This window comes from Mus musculus, chromosome 11 (assembly GCF_000001635.26).
Source record: "Mus musculus strain C57BL/6J chromosome 11, GRCm38.p6 C57BL/6J".
Classification (NCBI taxonomy): domain Eukaryota; kingdom Metazoa; phylum Chordata; class Mammalia; order Rodentia; family Muridae; genus Mus; species Mus musculus.
In genome coordinates, this window is record NC_000077.6 from 88,046,202 (window position 1) to 88,061,874 (window position 15,673).

At 42.0% G+C, this 15,673-nt stretch overlaps 1 protein-coding gene across 3 annotated transcripts; it reads left to right on the forward strand.

Annotated features, from left to right (window-relative positions):
- The first annotated feature begins 297 nt into the window (after positions 1 to 297).
- On the forward strand, positions 298 to 7,556 carry Srsf1 (serine and arginine-rich splicing factor 1). 3 transcript variants are annotated; one of them, XR_388324.4, is made up of 5 exons: positions 298 to 1,831; positions 2,289 to 2,473; positions 2,842 to 3,014; positions 3,211 to 3,894; positions 4,776 to 7,556. XR_388324.4 is itself a non-coding variant. In NM_173374.4 (4 exons), the coding sequence occupies exons 1-4, from the start codon at positions 1,638 to 1,640 to the stop codon at positions 3,403 to 3,405; spliced, it is 747 nt and encodes a 248-aa protein (NP_775550.2). In that variant the 5' UTR covers positions 1,172 to 1,637; the 3' UTR covers positions 3,406 to 7,556. The 3 variants fall into 3 exon arrangements, 2 of the variants coding, with proteins under 2 accessions (NP_775550.2, NP_001071635.1); NM_173374.4 differs by having other exon boundaries at positions 1,172 to 1,831; positions 3,211 to 7,556; NM_001078167.2 differs by having other exon boundaries at positions 1,172 to 1,831; positions 2,842 to 7,556.
- The last annotated feature ends 8,117 nt before the right edge of the window (positions 7,557 to 15,673 follow it).

A 15,673-nucleotide genomic window follows, 5' to 3' on the forward strand; every position in this document is an offset into this window, starting at 1 on the left:
ATCACCCTTAGAACCTGTGGGGATCCGACTTAGCATATTTATTAGTGATAGGGTCGACACAGCTCTGGCTGGCCTTGAACCCTGAAATTCCGCTTCCCAAAAACTTCAAGAGGCATTTACCACTACGCCTGGCTGTCTCTATCCAATCATGAAAGGCTCTGGTTTTAGCTGGGAGGTAGTGACTTTGATCCCAGCACTCAGAAGGCAGGAACTCCAGGACAGCCAGGGGTACACAGAGAAATCGTGTCTCAAACAAAACAACCCCAAAACAAAAACAACACCAAGAAAACGTTTTGTTTTTCAATATTTTTAATAGAAAGGGTTTCCCTGAATGTCCCGGGCTAACCTTTCCCCCCGCCTCCCCTTTGGTTTTTCGAGACAGGGCTTCTCTGTATAGCCCTGGCTGTCCTGGAACTCACTCAGTAGACCAGGCTGGCCTCGAACTCTGAAATCCGCCTGCCTCTGCCTCCCGAGCGCTGGGATTAAAGGCATGCGCCACCACTGCCTGGCTCCGGGATAACCTTTACTAGAACTGTGTATAACAGGGTAGGCTGGACCCTCCTTGCCTCAGCTTCCGGAGTGATAGGATTTCAGGCACACAAGCTTAAGTCCAGATTGGTTTGCTTTTATTATAATTCGAGTTCATTAACAACACTACAAGGCCGTATGATTTCACACGTAAGGCTCTTCTATTCCCGTTATTACAAAACAAAGAAGCAAAATTGTGGTATCCAATGCAAGAATCCTTTTGCAGATAATCTTGGCAAAATAAACAAATAAATAAATAATCTCCCTAGACCAGCACAGAACCGGGATCTCGGCTCTGCAGTTAAACTGTTTTATCACTCTTCCTTTTTCATCCTTAGAAAGGAGGAAGAGGAAAACTCAAGGCACAGTTTTCATTTAGATAGATATGGAGGATCCGTCTAGACACTTTAACTAAGATGCAGCCCACCGCAGGTTCCCAGAGGCAGAAGCCACACTGCTCCGCTTCGGCTTTTAAATGAAATCACCTGCAACTCCCGCCGGCGGCACCGAAGTGCAGAAGATGCCCAGGTTTCCGGAGCAACAGCTCAGCGTCATCTATCTCCGCCCCGCGGCGCCTTTCCCGCCAAAGGCCGTTACCACCGCGGAGCATGGTGGGACACGCTTGCAAGATAGGTTTCACCCAATCTTTTTAGAGCGCCGAGCTGCTTTCAGAGAGGGTCTACCCCCGAGGTGGCCGACGATTCTGGACTCAGTGGGGATTAATAATAACCGCTTTAACCAGAGCATGTGATTTTTACTAAACGCCTGGACGTTCCAGCAGCCAGTCAACCCGCCAGGACGCGAGGGACTTTTTCCCCTCCGTGCGGAGGGTGACGTCGCGCGTGCGCGAGCGTGCTTCTCAGCACCCGTTAGAGGCGTGCGCCTGCGCACTGGGAGGGACGAGCCGCTTCCTCCGGCTTCTCTTCCTCCCCCTCCCCCCCGGTATCAGTGCGCCGAGCTGATAAAGGCGCCATTTTGGAGCGGCCGCGGGAGACGTGGTGCCGCTGAGGGCTCGCTCTGCCGTACGCTAGGCTTGGTAGGAAGGCCTCTTTTTTTTTTTTTCCTTCCCCCCCCCCGAGTCCGCGCTTTTCGTCGTCGCCGCCGCCGCCATGTCGGGAGGTGGTGTGATCCGTGGCCCGGCGGGGAACAACGACTGCCGCATCTACGTGGGTAACCTACCTCCGGATATCCGAACCAAGGACATCGAGGACGTGTTTTACAAATACGGCGCCATCCGCGACATCGACCTGAAGAACCGCCGCGGGGGACCGCCCTTCGCCTTCGTTGAGTTCGAGGACCCGCGGTGAGGCAGCGTGGGGCGTGCGCGGCCTTGAGGAGATAGCGTGGAGGAGTTGGGGAAGGCTCGGAGGCCTTGGAACATAATGGGGGGAGAGGAGGGGCTCCGAGGCGCTATCGCCCCTGCAGGAGTCGAGTCAGGAGAGCCGAGAGGCGGCGCGTTGTCTCCGGTGGCCGGCCGCCTCGGACGTCCCCCCTACCCCCCGAGCCCATGCGCAGCCCCCGGAGCGGGAAACCGAGGCGCTGAGGGCCGGCGAGGTGGTCGGGAGCCTCTGCCCGGCGTGGTGCTGGGTGGGGGAAGGGCCGGCCCTATTATGCGGCGCATGTGGGGCTCCGTGTGGCCCCGTGGGTGCGCATGTGCGCTGTGGCCGCGGCTTTTCACCCCCGGAGCGGGCGAACGAGCTGGGTCCGGCGGCTCCCTCCCCTCATCACCCCCCCCTTTCGCTTTCTGTGATCACACGCAGAGACGCGGAAGATGCGGTGTACGGTCGCGACGGCTACGACTACGACGGCTACCGGCTGCGGGTAGAGTTTCCCCGAAGCGGCCGCGGGACCGGCCGAGGCGGCGGCGGGGGTGGAGGCGGCGGCGCCCCGAGAGGCCGCTATGGCCCGCCGTCCAGGCGGTCCGAGAACAGAGTGGTTGTCTCTGGTGAGTTGACTTCGTGCGGGTTAAAATCTTTTTCCCGCATGACTGCTTTGAGTACTGCAAGGTTTTTGTTATTGTTGTTTTTGTTTTGTTTTACACACGGGGTCTTGGACTACTTCGGTCTTTGGGATGAATTTAGTAAATAAAGATTACTGTGGTGGTGATTTACCCAAATTAGGTTGCAGTACTAGCCTATGAAGATCCTTTACAAATAAATTTGGACTCTGGATCTGACTCTTACCAGCTCTTTACCTGGAAACACTTAAGTACAATCATTAAGTATTTTAAAATAATCCTTGTTCGAATGTACTTTACACGTTTGCCGTGGGACAGGATGAGTAGTATTAAATTAGGGGGAATCGCTTTTTCAGGACTGCCTCCGAGTGGAAGCTGGCAGGACTTAAAGGATCACATGCGTGAGGCAGGTGATGTATGTTACGCTGATGTTTACCGAGATGGCACTGGTGTCGTGGAGTTTGTACGGAAAGAAGATATGACGTATGCAGTTCGAAAACTGGATAACACTAAGTTTAGATCTCACGAGGTAGGTTATACACTTATTCTTTTTTTTGGCCAGAATTGGATACAGTTTTCTTAACAGTGGAATTTGAAGGTAAGGATACAGGCAAGGGTGTTCACGTAAATTACCAGAGCCCTGATCTGTCTTTGTATTCGTTCAGCTTGTCTGAAGACAGGTGAAAGCTTAGATCTTTCAATGGAAAGTTCTGTCTATCCAATAGGGAGAAACTGCCTACATCCGGGTTAAAGTTGATGGGCCCAGAAGTCCAAGTTATGGAAGATCTCGATCTCGAAGCCGTAGTCGTAGCAGAAGCCGTAGCAGAAGCAACAGCAGGAGTCGCAGTTACTCCCCAAGGAGAAGCAGAGGATCACCACGCTATTCTCCCCGTCATAGCAGATCTCGCTCTCGTACATAAGATGATTGGTGACACTTTTTGTAGAACCCATGTTGTATACAGTTTTCCTTTACTCAGTACAATCTTTTCATTTTTTTAATTCAAGCTGTTTTGTTCAGAATGGGCTAAAGTGTTGAATTGCATTCTTGTGTAATATCCCCTTGCTCCTAACATCTACATTCCCCTCATGTCTTTGGTAACTTGTATTTTAAGTGATGTCATAGACAGGATTGTTTAAATTTAGTTAATTTCCATGCTCTTCAGACTGTGATATTATGTAAATGTCTATTCTGCTCTGGTTTGTGTGAAATGGGATGTTGGGGGTGTTTGTGGTTATCTTACTTGGGGGAAGTTCTTATGTTTATCTTGCTTTTCATGTGTCTTTCTGTAGACATATCTGAAGAGATGGATTAAGAATGCTTTGGATTAAGGATTGTGGAGCACATTTCAATCATTTTAGGATTGTCAAAAGGAGGATTGAGGAGGATCAGATCAATAATGGAGGCAATGGTATGACTCCAAGTGCTATTGTCACAGATGAAATTGGCAGTATTGACCTTATACTAGAAGGCGAGGGTTAAAAATTTATCTACCTTAAAAGATTTGCAAACACTTAATGCAGTTATCTTCAGCTACAATTGCTTTGCTTTTTAAAACCTTGGCAATTGTGGTAGAATTGCCCATTTTGTAACAATTATTTGCTCCCTTCCCCCCTTTTTGTTTTAATAGGGACTAATGTGGGAAGAATGGCTAATTTGTCACAGTGCTTAGTTACAACTGTTAATGTGTGGCCTGCTGTTGGTGTACATGTGGGTACAGGGTGTCAATTTCCAAACAGAGTATAATATCAATACTGCTAAATCTGCATGTCCTCTGTGTGACTGATAGAGCATTGTTATTTCATTTTTTAAAGACAAAATGACAGCAAAATAATAGAATTCCAACGTATTAGTGTAGATAATCTAGTTGGGAGTACTTTAAGTCTCACCTTCCCTTTTAATATTCATAATTGACTCATGTTTAAAACACTTTAATTTACAAGCTAAATTGCAGATGGGAGCAATAGTTTAGGTTTAGGTGGGTAGTAATACCAGTAAACTTCAATTATATAACTTTGCAACCACAAAACCTGTGATACCTGTACAGTAACAAGTGTTGGCATTATCAGTTGAACTGTAAATATAAAGTGCTTCTTCCAGTTAGTCTCTATAGTTATTAAGTTTCTAAAATTTATCTGAACACCATACAGAAACTTGTTTTGGGGAATTTGATAGTTATTGATGTGCATCTGTAAACTGATGACAGACATAACTCATCATTCCCCAGAAACTTTTTTTGGTTACAGTGTCTAACATTTTGCCTCCTCTTTTTTGGTTTTGCTGGTTATAAAGGTTTGGATTGGAGAGGGCTCACTGGATCCCAATCCTTGGAGCTGGATCATTGGATTCAAATCATAATGTGGATAGGATAGGGAGGATGAATTACCAGGATTCATGGAGCGGGATCAGATTACCAGGAACATAGGAGTGGATTCCTTCCTGCCCCAACCAAACCGCATTCGTGTGGATTTTTTTTTCATTCAACTTAATTGGCTATTCCAAAGAATTTTTTTCCTATTTTTGACGATTGGAGCCCTTAAGATGCACGATGGAATTGTGTTTTGCATTTTTTGGTAAAAGGAGCAAAGCGAGGACCTGGAGATATACGCTGGAGCAATCTCCTTGGAAGGATTCAGCACGAGTAGATGGTAAACATTTAAAGGGGAAAAGGGGGGGTTTGTTTAAAATAGTAAATCAGTAAGTCACTTCTAAATTTAAAGAAAACAAAATTGGAGTTGAAGAATAAGTAGGTTTCCAATTGGCTATTGCCGTTTTTCTTTGAAAAAAATAAACATTTTTTAAAAAACGATGCATGGTTGTCCTTTTTCCTCTTGTAAAATTTTGATTGGGTAACTAGTGTATCAGTTATTTAATTTGATAAGATTCTGATTCTGTTTATGTGTTAGTAAATTAAAGATTCTAATAAATGATGACTGTCTCTGTTGTGGAAGTCTTAAGAGCATAATAAACTGAGTGTAAGGCAGTTACATACGTAACAGTTGTGTAGAGGGTAATGATCTGGAAAGTAATCTTTCATATTTTGCTAAAGAACTTACAGTTGCTGTTTATTTTGGTAATGCTTTAGACAAAATAGGCTTTTGTACAAAGTTTGATAGCTAATCAATTTTAGCTTTGAGATTCTCAGTGGAACTCAAATTCAGTATTAACATTAGGAGACAAAATAGACTACACAGTTTTTTTTTTTTTAAATTTTGGATAGTGTGCTGTCAAATGCTTATTGGGTTAATAAATACATTATAAATCTTTTCAGCCATAGAGTGTTCTGTCGCCAAACTGTTCTGTATTGAGTCAGCAATTATATATATATCTTAGTCTAGTCTACTGTTGTATCTCTACTGATAACCCCTTGAAGCTTAATCTTCATCTTAATTGGTTTGGAGAATGGAACTTTTATTTAAAATCCCAAGCTTGTGATTTCCTCCTGGCTAGAATGAATAGACCACTATTCACCACAGTAGAAATAGCTAGATCTTTAACTTTCCTTGAGTTGCAGGCTAAATATGATATTGTTCAGATGTAATGTAGAATATAGGGGAGACCAGAAATTTTTGCTAGTGAAAGAAACAGGTTTCAAGAAATTTGCATGAGATCTCAGCCTGCTCATTTTAATGACCGCATACACTGTCCTGAAAGAGAAACTAATTCTTTTAAGTTCAAAACTAGGATTTCACTTCAGGAGATGTGTTTAGTAGATGCATTAAGGTTAGGTAGCTGTGTTACAGAACTCAAAGTACAACTAAAAGGATGAGGAATTAGCATAGTTAAACATGGTATAATTGGAAATTTATGGTGTTTTAAAATACATTGTTTTCCTCCAGAGAACCTCACTCTACTCTGGTCTAGACTGGGCCCAAAACTCCAAAGTAAATCCAGTCTCCCAGATTCTGGGATTAGCCATGAAGCACCATGCCCAGCTTACTAAAGTAGTATTAAAAGGTTAAAGCCAGCTAGATAAATGCAAATGTGGGTTTACTTTGAATGCTTTGGAAACGGGACCAAGAATGGCCTGTTTATAGTAGTTCAGTTGTAGATTGAAATGAGCAAAGTGTTCTTTGCCTCACTGTAGGCTTATGTTTGAACACTAGTGAGCACAGCGTAGGTTTTAAAGCTTAGGAAATAGGGCTGTACCCATACTGACAGTTGATACCACTTTGGAACTACAAATACTTTGATTTCTACTCCCCGCCCCCCTCTGTTCCCTTAGGATATTGTAGGGAAACCTATGATTAGTTTTTCTAACCACGAAAGCACTTAAATCTCTTTAAGCAAGTACTTTCATAACTTCTGATTGAATAACCCAACTTGCTGTTCAGCTCATCCTACTGGAGACAAAGGTAAGACACATTTTCTGATACCTAGTTTGGGATCTGGATTTTAAGAACTAAAGTTGTGATGAATAATTGCTCCTGACTTGCAATGTTCCTCTCTTCCTCCCAGCTTTATATTTTTAATAGTTTTGAGTGTATAAATCTACTCATCTCAATTCTGGAGTTGAATATGATAAATTCCAAGATCTGTCTATGAGCCATGCTTTTGTAGGGGTGGTGCTATTTTCAGCATTCTGAGGTCAAGGTCAACTTTTGGTGTTTGCCTTTTTGCTTTGTATATGAAATTTGTAGTGAAATTACAAATGAAATAAATTATATGTATTTAAATAGTATTAAAAGGAGAGAAAGTATTAGACTGAGTTCTGTTATAACAACAACCACTTGTAGCTTATTTCCATCATAATTTGATGATAGATTGATAACCCACAATACTGGAATACCACAGATTGTTTTTATTGAGCAAAATGAATGTAAAATCTGGCCAGAGTAGATGCCTTTATTGTGTAATTTGTGTAAAAGTCACATAGGCATTGTTGAAGGTGTTTTATATATATGAAGTATATGTGATAAGATCTTCATGTAAAGTCTGAACAACCATGGATCCCAAATATATATCTAGTTTGGGTGAGCAAGGAGTTGTAGAATTGTACTAGTACTGCAGAGGATTAATGTTACTATATGTAATTTTGGGAGTGAATAAAAAGCTGTTAATTTGGAACCTTTATTGAGATTTAAGTTCTCCATCCTTTTAGACTGAATCAGGTACTTAAAAGGTGTCAACCACACAATATATTCCATTACTACATAGTTTAACACTGTAGCAAGACTTCATAGAAGGTAATACCTACAATATACAGTGTAGTACTCTTGTAGATGTTTTGATGTCAGGTTTTTAAGATTTTTCTTTCTTCGAGATGGTGTCTCTTTTAACAGCCCTGGCTGGCCTCCAGAACTGCCTGCCTCTACCCCCTGAGTGCTAGGATTAAGGCATGCACCGCACCCAGCTTCTTAAAGACTTTAGACTTAATGGTTATGGGTGTTTTGCAAGAGTGGGGTGTGTGTGTGAGTGCACCAAACGTGTTTTGAATAGTAAGAGAACAGTTGCTGCTCCCAGAACTGGAGACTGGAGAGTTGTGAGGTGCTAAGTGCTGGGAATCAAACCTGGGTCCTCTGAAAAGCAGTGAGTGCTCTTAACAGGTGAGCCATCTCTAAGCCCTGCTTCCCATCTCAAGGAACCTTGCCCATTCTGGTTTTATGAGAAAGTGGAGTTGGAATGATAAGAGAAAAAGCTTGATGATTGAATAAATATTGGGAAATAATTTTCACCTTAGAGCAAAGACATTAACACCATACTTTGTTTTTAATTTTGAAAGCTTTATTTGGCAGTGGAGAATTTGATTGTGCTTGTAGTGATCAAAGGAAGGGTATTATTGCTTCATAATAGACAGAAATAAGATACAAGATAGACTAGATATCCTGTGCAGTTAATTCAGAGGCAGAGGAGTGGTACTAGTTATTGTATGAGTTGAACCTCAGTGCTTTACCACTGAGCTGCAACTTGAAACTACACATAGCATAGTGTCAGTGGGTTACACAGGAAAGAAGTCATGCATGGCTTTTTTGTGAGGTTCCCATTTAGTTGCACAGTAGCTAAGCTATCAGCATGAAGGGGTCTACAAATTGACTTAAAGGATGCTATGAAAAACATGCCTAGCATCTGTCACATCTGTCACCTGTCTTAGTTTTCTAATGTTTTTGTTAAGTGATAGTGAAAATAGGTTGGCCACAAGAGGGAGCCCTGCCACAAAACCCATCCAGGAATAAGTTTTACTATAGTGCCATTTACAATATTTGATCACCTACACTGTTGGATGGTTGGGTAAGTTTTCTGCCTGTAATCCTGAGCAATGCCCTTTTCGGCTTACAGCTTAAGTACAACTTTTATAAGTTAAAAGTAACACAAGGGCCAGGCGTGGTGGCCCACGCCTTTAATCCCAGCACTCGTGAGGCAGGCGGATTTCTGGCCAGGCCAGCCTGGTCTACAAATTGAGTTCCAGGACAGCCAGAGCTATACAGAGAAACCCGAGGAAGTGAGTATACTTTAGAGCCTTTTTTCTTGGGAGATTTAGGAATGATATTTCAATATTGCTAATGAACTTTTAAAGATAATGTGCACCCAAACCCTGTCAGGTTAGCTATATTGTATGCAGGCAGTATGCTGTGATCAAAAGTCAACCCCATTCTTTTGAAGAGTTTAACTTACTGACATTTTAAGAGCTGGGGATTACTGAGAATGAAAGGTTATTACCATTAGCTTCTTTGTCTCAATTTTATACCACAGCCACACCTCACCCCCACCCCCACCCCGCCAAAACAAACAAAAAGAACATCCAAAGCCCACAGACTTAATGACATAAATTTACCACCTTTTGGAAATAAAACTTGGCTGTGGGAATACCTAAAACTTACAAAACTTGTCACTTGGAAAATAGGATGTTAAAAGTGGACAAATTATTTTTGCAGTCAACATTGATCAGATTTATATAATAGGTATTTCTCTGCTTATTAAGTTACGTTGGGGGCTACATGAGGCTGCAAGGTTGAACTCTTAAGCAATGTATGGTTATATACACCAGTAACCAGGGCATTTGGATAAGCTCTTGTAAGGTTGCTAACTGAAGGCCAGCTGTGTCTATAATGGGAACATATGAAAGGCATTCTGAATTCACACCGACTCCAGAATTTCCTTTGCAATGATTCTTTTAATAAGTCTACACCTTTGTCTTAGGTATATACTGCCCTTTTCCTTTTTTTTTTTTTTTTTTTTTTGCATGTGCAGTAGTACTGGGGACTGAACCTAGGACCTCACATATGCTAGGCAAGCACCTTACCACCGAGCTTCATGCTCAGCCCTTGCCCCTTTCCTATTACCACTCTAATGTCCCTTGATAAACTCCAGCTTTGCCATTACACCTTCTTGGTAAAAGAAGGGCTGAGTTTAGATTACTAAAATGTCAGGTATAGCAAAAATTATTTCTTGAAGTATTAGAGGACCTTATGAGTTAAGTTGGGGCCAGAGCAATTAGGGTTGAGTTGTTTGAACCGTCAAAAGGAAACCTAAAAGGGTCTGTGAAGTCCTTTGCTAACATACTTATTTCCACCAGTAACAGCATGTCATAGACAACTTTTAAGCTACAGAATACTTAAGAGTGACATCACAGCTGGGTGTGGTGGCGCATTCCTTTGATCCCATAGGCAGAGGCAGGCGGATTTCTGAGTTCAAGGCCAGCCTGGTCTACAAAGTGAGTTCTAGGACAGCCAGGGCTATACAGAGAAACCCTGTCTCAAAAAAAGAGTTACATCACATTTTAAGACTCTAGAAATATGAAATTTTAAGTTGTACAATAGATATTGTTATAACTAAAACAAATGGCCTTCCCCTAACCCCCTTAAGTTGGCAAAGTAAATTTCAGAAAGGTAATAGCCAAGTTCATCTTTGCCTCAGTGCCACCATGCCTATTGACTTGAATCAGACTAGCTCTTGGGGGTTTCATTTGTTTGAAATAAGGTCTCACTCTGGCTGATCTCAACTTGAAATCCTCCCAAGTGTGAGATTATACACAGTTGCCTCATTAGTAGTCTTAACCTCCTTCAAAACATTTTTTTCTTTTTTTTTTTTATTCGTTGAGACTGGGTTTGTCTGTGTAGCCTTGGCTATCCTGGAACTCAGCTCTAGATTAGGCTAGATTCCAAATCAAGATCCACCTGCCTCTGCTTCCCAAGTGCTGGAATTAAAGCACTCACTGCCTGGCTAGTGCTTCAAATCTTAAATGTCCTCATGAGGTCAGCTCATTGTTGAACTTTAAAAATTAACAAGCTAAACAAAGCCTTTTGAATTAATAAAAAACATGTGCATGAGTGCATGTCTCTGTACCACGTGTGCAGTGTCTATGGAGGCCATAAGCAGGTATAGGATCCACTGGGACTAGAGTTGCATGTGATCCTCCATGTGGATGCAGAAAATCAAACCCAGATAACTCTGGAAGAGCACAGTACTTTAAACTCTGATCTATCTCTAGCACTTGCTAATAAACACTTAATTGTACTTTTTTCCAAGATGTATTTAAAAAGATTTATGTATATGACTGTTCTGTTTTCATGAACATCAGAAGAAGGAATCAGATCCCATTACAGATGGTTGTAAGCTACCATGTAGTGCTGGAAATGAACTCAGGACCACCTCTGGAAGAGCAGCCAGAGCTCTTTTAATTGCTGAACCATCTTTTCAGCCCCTATTTTAATGTTTTTATATGTTCAGGCTTTGTGGGATTTTAGTAACTGTATTTTCCAAGAACCAAATTCAGTGCTGTTGAAAGTTTATAAATTTGGCAGAAATGATATAGCAGTATAGACATCTTATTTCCTAAGCTGTGGATTAACTGAGTAGATTATAAAGTATTTTACTCCTAACATTGGGTCACATATCTCAGCTGTCCTGATGGCAACATGCCAGGATTGGTGGTAAACACTAATGATCCAAGCCTTCCAATGTCATTATGAACTAGCTCTTCAGTGAGACCCACTAGTAGGTGGTTTTAATGTGGTGATATCTGTTATCCCCACTGTTAAGCACTAGGAAGCTAAGGCAAGACAGGCAGCTACACAGTGACAGTTGGTCTTTTGGCTAATTGATTTTTTACTTTTTGAGACAGTTTATGTAGTGCTTGCTATATTGGAATTCTGTAGAACAGGCTGGCCTTGAACTCAGAGATCTGCCTGCTTCTGCCTCCCCAGTACTGGGATCAAAAGCATGTTCTACCATGCCCAGTGACAGCTTATTTTTAAGAAATTGAGGGGACTGGAGAGATGGCTCAGTGGTTAAGAACACTGATTGCTCTTCCAGAGGTCCTGAGTTAAGTCCCCAACAACCACATAGTGGCTCACAACCATCTGTAATGGGGATCGGATGCCCTCTTCTGGTGTCTCAAGACAGTGACAGTATACTCATACATAAAATATATCTTAAAGAAAAAAAGGAAATTGAGGGCCTTGTCTGAAAACTAAGTGGTTCTATTAAGTCTCATTTTCCCCCAAGTTTCTTACAGAGGAAGCCTAAATATGGCCTTGTGAATTTAGTGGCCCTTCCTCCGAATCCTTGCAGATTCTTCAGTAGTTTTCTTTTTTTTTTTTTTCTTTTCTTTCTCTTTCTTTTCCTTTCCTTTTCTTCTTTTCTTTAACAGGGTTTCTCTGTGTAGCCCTGGCTGTCCTGGAACTCACTTTGTAGACCAGGTTGGCCTCGAACTCAGAAATCGCCTGCCTCTGCCTCCCAAGTGCTGGGATTAAAGGCGTGCGCCACCACACCTGGCTCTGTATTTTTCTTTTTGTTGGACTTGATATCTTTACAGCAATTCATACATTAAACGTATAAGGTTATGTTGGGCTTGGAAAAGTCTTACTTCAGGATCCTGGCACTAGTCTTCAGACTAATAGAACAAGAACAAACTTAGGCAGTTAATTTGAAGCCACACAGCCCAGAAAACAGATATTTGACTCCTCATACTCAAATTGCCACAACAGCCCATTTCTTTTTAAACATTCTTCCATCTGACTGGAAAGATGGCTCAGTGGTCAAGACCACTTCATGCCCTTCCAGAGGTCCTGCATCTGCCTGTAACTCCACCTCCAGGAAATCTGAGACCTTTTTTGGCATATATGTAAAAGCAAGCTTTAAACAAAATTCAGATGAAACCACAACTAAGTGCCAGGCATGGTGGTAGCAGTAGATGAGATGGGTCTTTGAGCTTCAGGACAGGCTAGTCTCCATAGTGAAGTTCAGGATAGCTGGAGCTTACACAGTGAGCCATAATCACTATCCCTAGATTAGTTAGTAGCTGAAAAAATTTTTGAACTAGTGGCATTCCTGCTTTATGCCTGTTTAATTATGTCACATGTATCCATTAAATGCATTTTCTTTAGATTACTCTAATTTTCATGTGTATTTGCCCTTGGCCAGCTATTAGCTCTTGGAGGCCTTTTTTTTTTTTTGGTGTCTCAATTAAGATTTTTTTATGTATGTAAATGTTTTGCCTCTATGCATGTATATGTGTCACATGTCTTGTGCTTACTGCAAGACATCTTTCCCTCTCAGTCTCCCTCCCTCCCCCTTTCTAGACCTCCCTTCCAATTGGGAGTTCAGAAGTAACTAAAGTGCGCACCACCTGTAATATCTACTTAATGCCACCAGGGTGTCTCATGGTGCTGTCTGATCTGTGTTCTTATCCCTGGCCTTAGCTCAGAGCCCAGCTCCAAGACAGTGAAATGCTTGACTTCCTGGCTTTACAGTGTACAGACAGTTCAGCTCAGGAAAACCTTTGCCCTTTTTTTGGCCAGGTCATTCAGAGGTTGGACTTGCCAGCCAGCCACTCAGTAACTAGGCAGCAGCCCTATAAAAGCCAAAGAAGGGGCTGGCAAGATGGCTCAGTGGTTAAGAACACTGACTGCGTTCTGAGTTCAATTACCAGCAACTACATGGTGGCTCACAGCCATCTACAATGGGATCTATTGCACTCTTCTGGCATGCAGGTGTACATGGAGACAGAGCACTCATATACATGAATATTAAAAAAAAAAAAAAAGCCAAAGAACCTGCCAGTGGTAAGTATCAAAAGATCCCTACTTGGTGTTTTTGTTTTTGTGATAGGGTCTTCTGCTATCTAGCCTGATCTCAAATTTGCTATGTAGTTGAAAATGACTTTTGATCTTTCTGCCTACTCCCCTCAAGTGCTAGGGACTAGAGACAGTTTGTGTGGTACTGGGAGTGGAACCAGGACTCTTAGATGTTAAGCAAGCAAACATTCTACCAACTGAGCTAGAGCTCCAGCTTCTACATTGACTGAGTATACATTAAAGTTTATATGAGATCTACAAAAGCAAACCCACAGAGTTTCTCTGTGTAGCCTTGGCTGCCTGACTGTCCTAGACCTAACTCTGTAGAACAGGCTGGTCTCCTAAGTTACAAAGATCTACCTGCCTCAGCAAGTGCTGGGATTGGAGGCCTGGGCCACCATTGCCCATCCCCAAATTGAATTGTTATCAGCTGAGATAGGTGAGTTGTTAAGTTGGTATGCTAAACTTGCCAATTTTCAGTATGCAGTCAAAATGTTTGCATTCTACAGCCTACAACTGATTAAAATTCATGTCAACTGGGAAGGTTGTCATTGAGATGCCCTGACTAGCTTTTCAAAATGTTCAATGCATCCTTCTATTTTGAATTCTGATCATGGCCTGATTGGGGACTATGTCTAAACAATTTCTTTTTAAATGATATCTGGAGGGCTGGGTGACTCTTGAAGCTGTATGAGTATACTGCTGTTGTGAAATGCTGGGTTTATGATGTCACTTTCTCTTCTTGAGTTCCCTTAAATGTGTCTCCAACTCAGAACACTTCAACACATTGTTAGTGTTTTTGGTTTTGTTTTAAATTTGATTTTATGTATATGGATATTTTGCCTGCTTGTATGTCTGCATTGCTTGAATGCCTAGTGCCTAAAGAGATCAGAAGGGTGTCTGTCATATTCCCTGCCACTGGGTTTGTAGACAGTTGTGAGCAAGATGTGGGATCTGGGAATTGAACTTGAGTCCTCTGAAGAGCAGCCAGTGCTCTTAGCAGCTGCTGAGCCACCTTTCCAGCCCATTAAAAAAATTTTTTGTTTGTTTGTTTGTTTTTTGAGACAGGGTTTCTCTGTGTAGCCCTGGCTGTCCTGGAACTCACTCTATAGACCAGGCTGGCCTCGAACTCGGAAATCTGCCTGCCTCTGCCTCCCAAGTGCTGAGATTAAAGGCTTGCGCCACCACGGCCTAGCTAAAAATTTTATTACATTATATTACATTACATTATATGTACATTATATTACATTACATTATATGTATATGTGGAAAGTCAGAGGACAACTAGTGGGAATTTTCTCTTTTTAATGGGAGCCTTAGGGATCTGACTCAGGCTGTCAAACTGTCAAACTTAGTGACAACAGTGTCTTACCTACTGAGCACCCACACACACACACACACATACACCTGTTCTTTGAATTCTGGGGATCAAGCAAAATTCCTTATCTATGCTAAAGAAGTGTTGGATCTCTCCCACCTATGAACCTCCCATCTTACCATTGGTCAGGTTAGCTTGAATTTTTACAGTTCTCTGATGAGAAGATTAGTCATATCAGATCATATGGATTGTGGAACTTTTGTTTGTTTGTTTGTTTAAAGACTGGGTCTACTATATAGTCCTGCCTGTCCTGGAACTTACTGTGTAGACCAGGCTGGCTTCAGACTCAGAGATCTGCCTGCCTTTGCTTCCCAAGTGCTGGGATTAAATGCATGTGCTACCATGCCCAGCTTATATATAGTTTTTAAGAGAGCAGAGTAATTGTTTTCATTGAAAGAGTTGTATATTGAACATATGTGGGAGCTTTCTCAGATGTTAGCATTAGTTTTATTAAGTATACCTATGTAGGTGGTCATAGACAAATTTCTCCAAGTTACTAATTCTAACACATAAGTACCACTAAGTGGTGTTTTCCATTCCAAACTATATGTAGTTTAATAAATAGTTCTGAAATAATTTTCATATAAGGAACATAACTACATTGTGACATTCTTGTCTAAAGTAAACACCAAAGGAAAAAAAAAAGCAGAAATAATGTATTACATTATTACAAAGCCAGCAGTGGGCTTTCACACGTAAAACGCATGAAGCATTTGCACTGCCTTGGGTTGACGACCATCTGTTCCCCATGCTTTCAGTGCTGAATGAAATTGGGGAGAAAATCAAAGGAGAGGTGG

Excerpts from the sequence above, each read along its gene's own strand:
- Srsf1 (NM_173374.4), top strand. The coding sequence starts at position 1,638 with ATGTCGGGAGGTGGTGTGATCCGTGGCCCGGCGGGGAACAACGACTGC. Across the intron at positions 2,474-2,841 it reads GAACAGAGTGGTTGTCTCTG|GACTGCCTCCGAGTGGAAGC; the intron begins GTGAGTTGACTT and ends TCGCTTTTTCAG. Across the intron at positions 3,015-3,210 it reads CTAAGTTTAGATCTCACGAG|GGAGAAACTGCCTACATCCG; the intron begins GTAGGTTATACA and ends TCTATCCAATAG.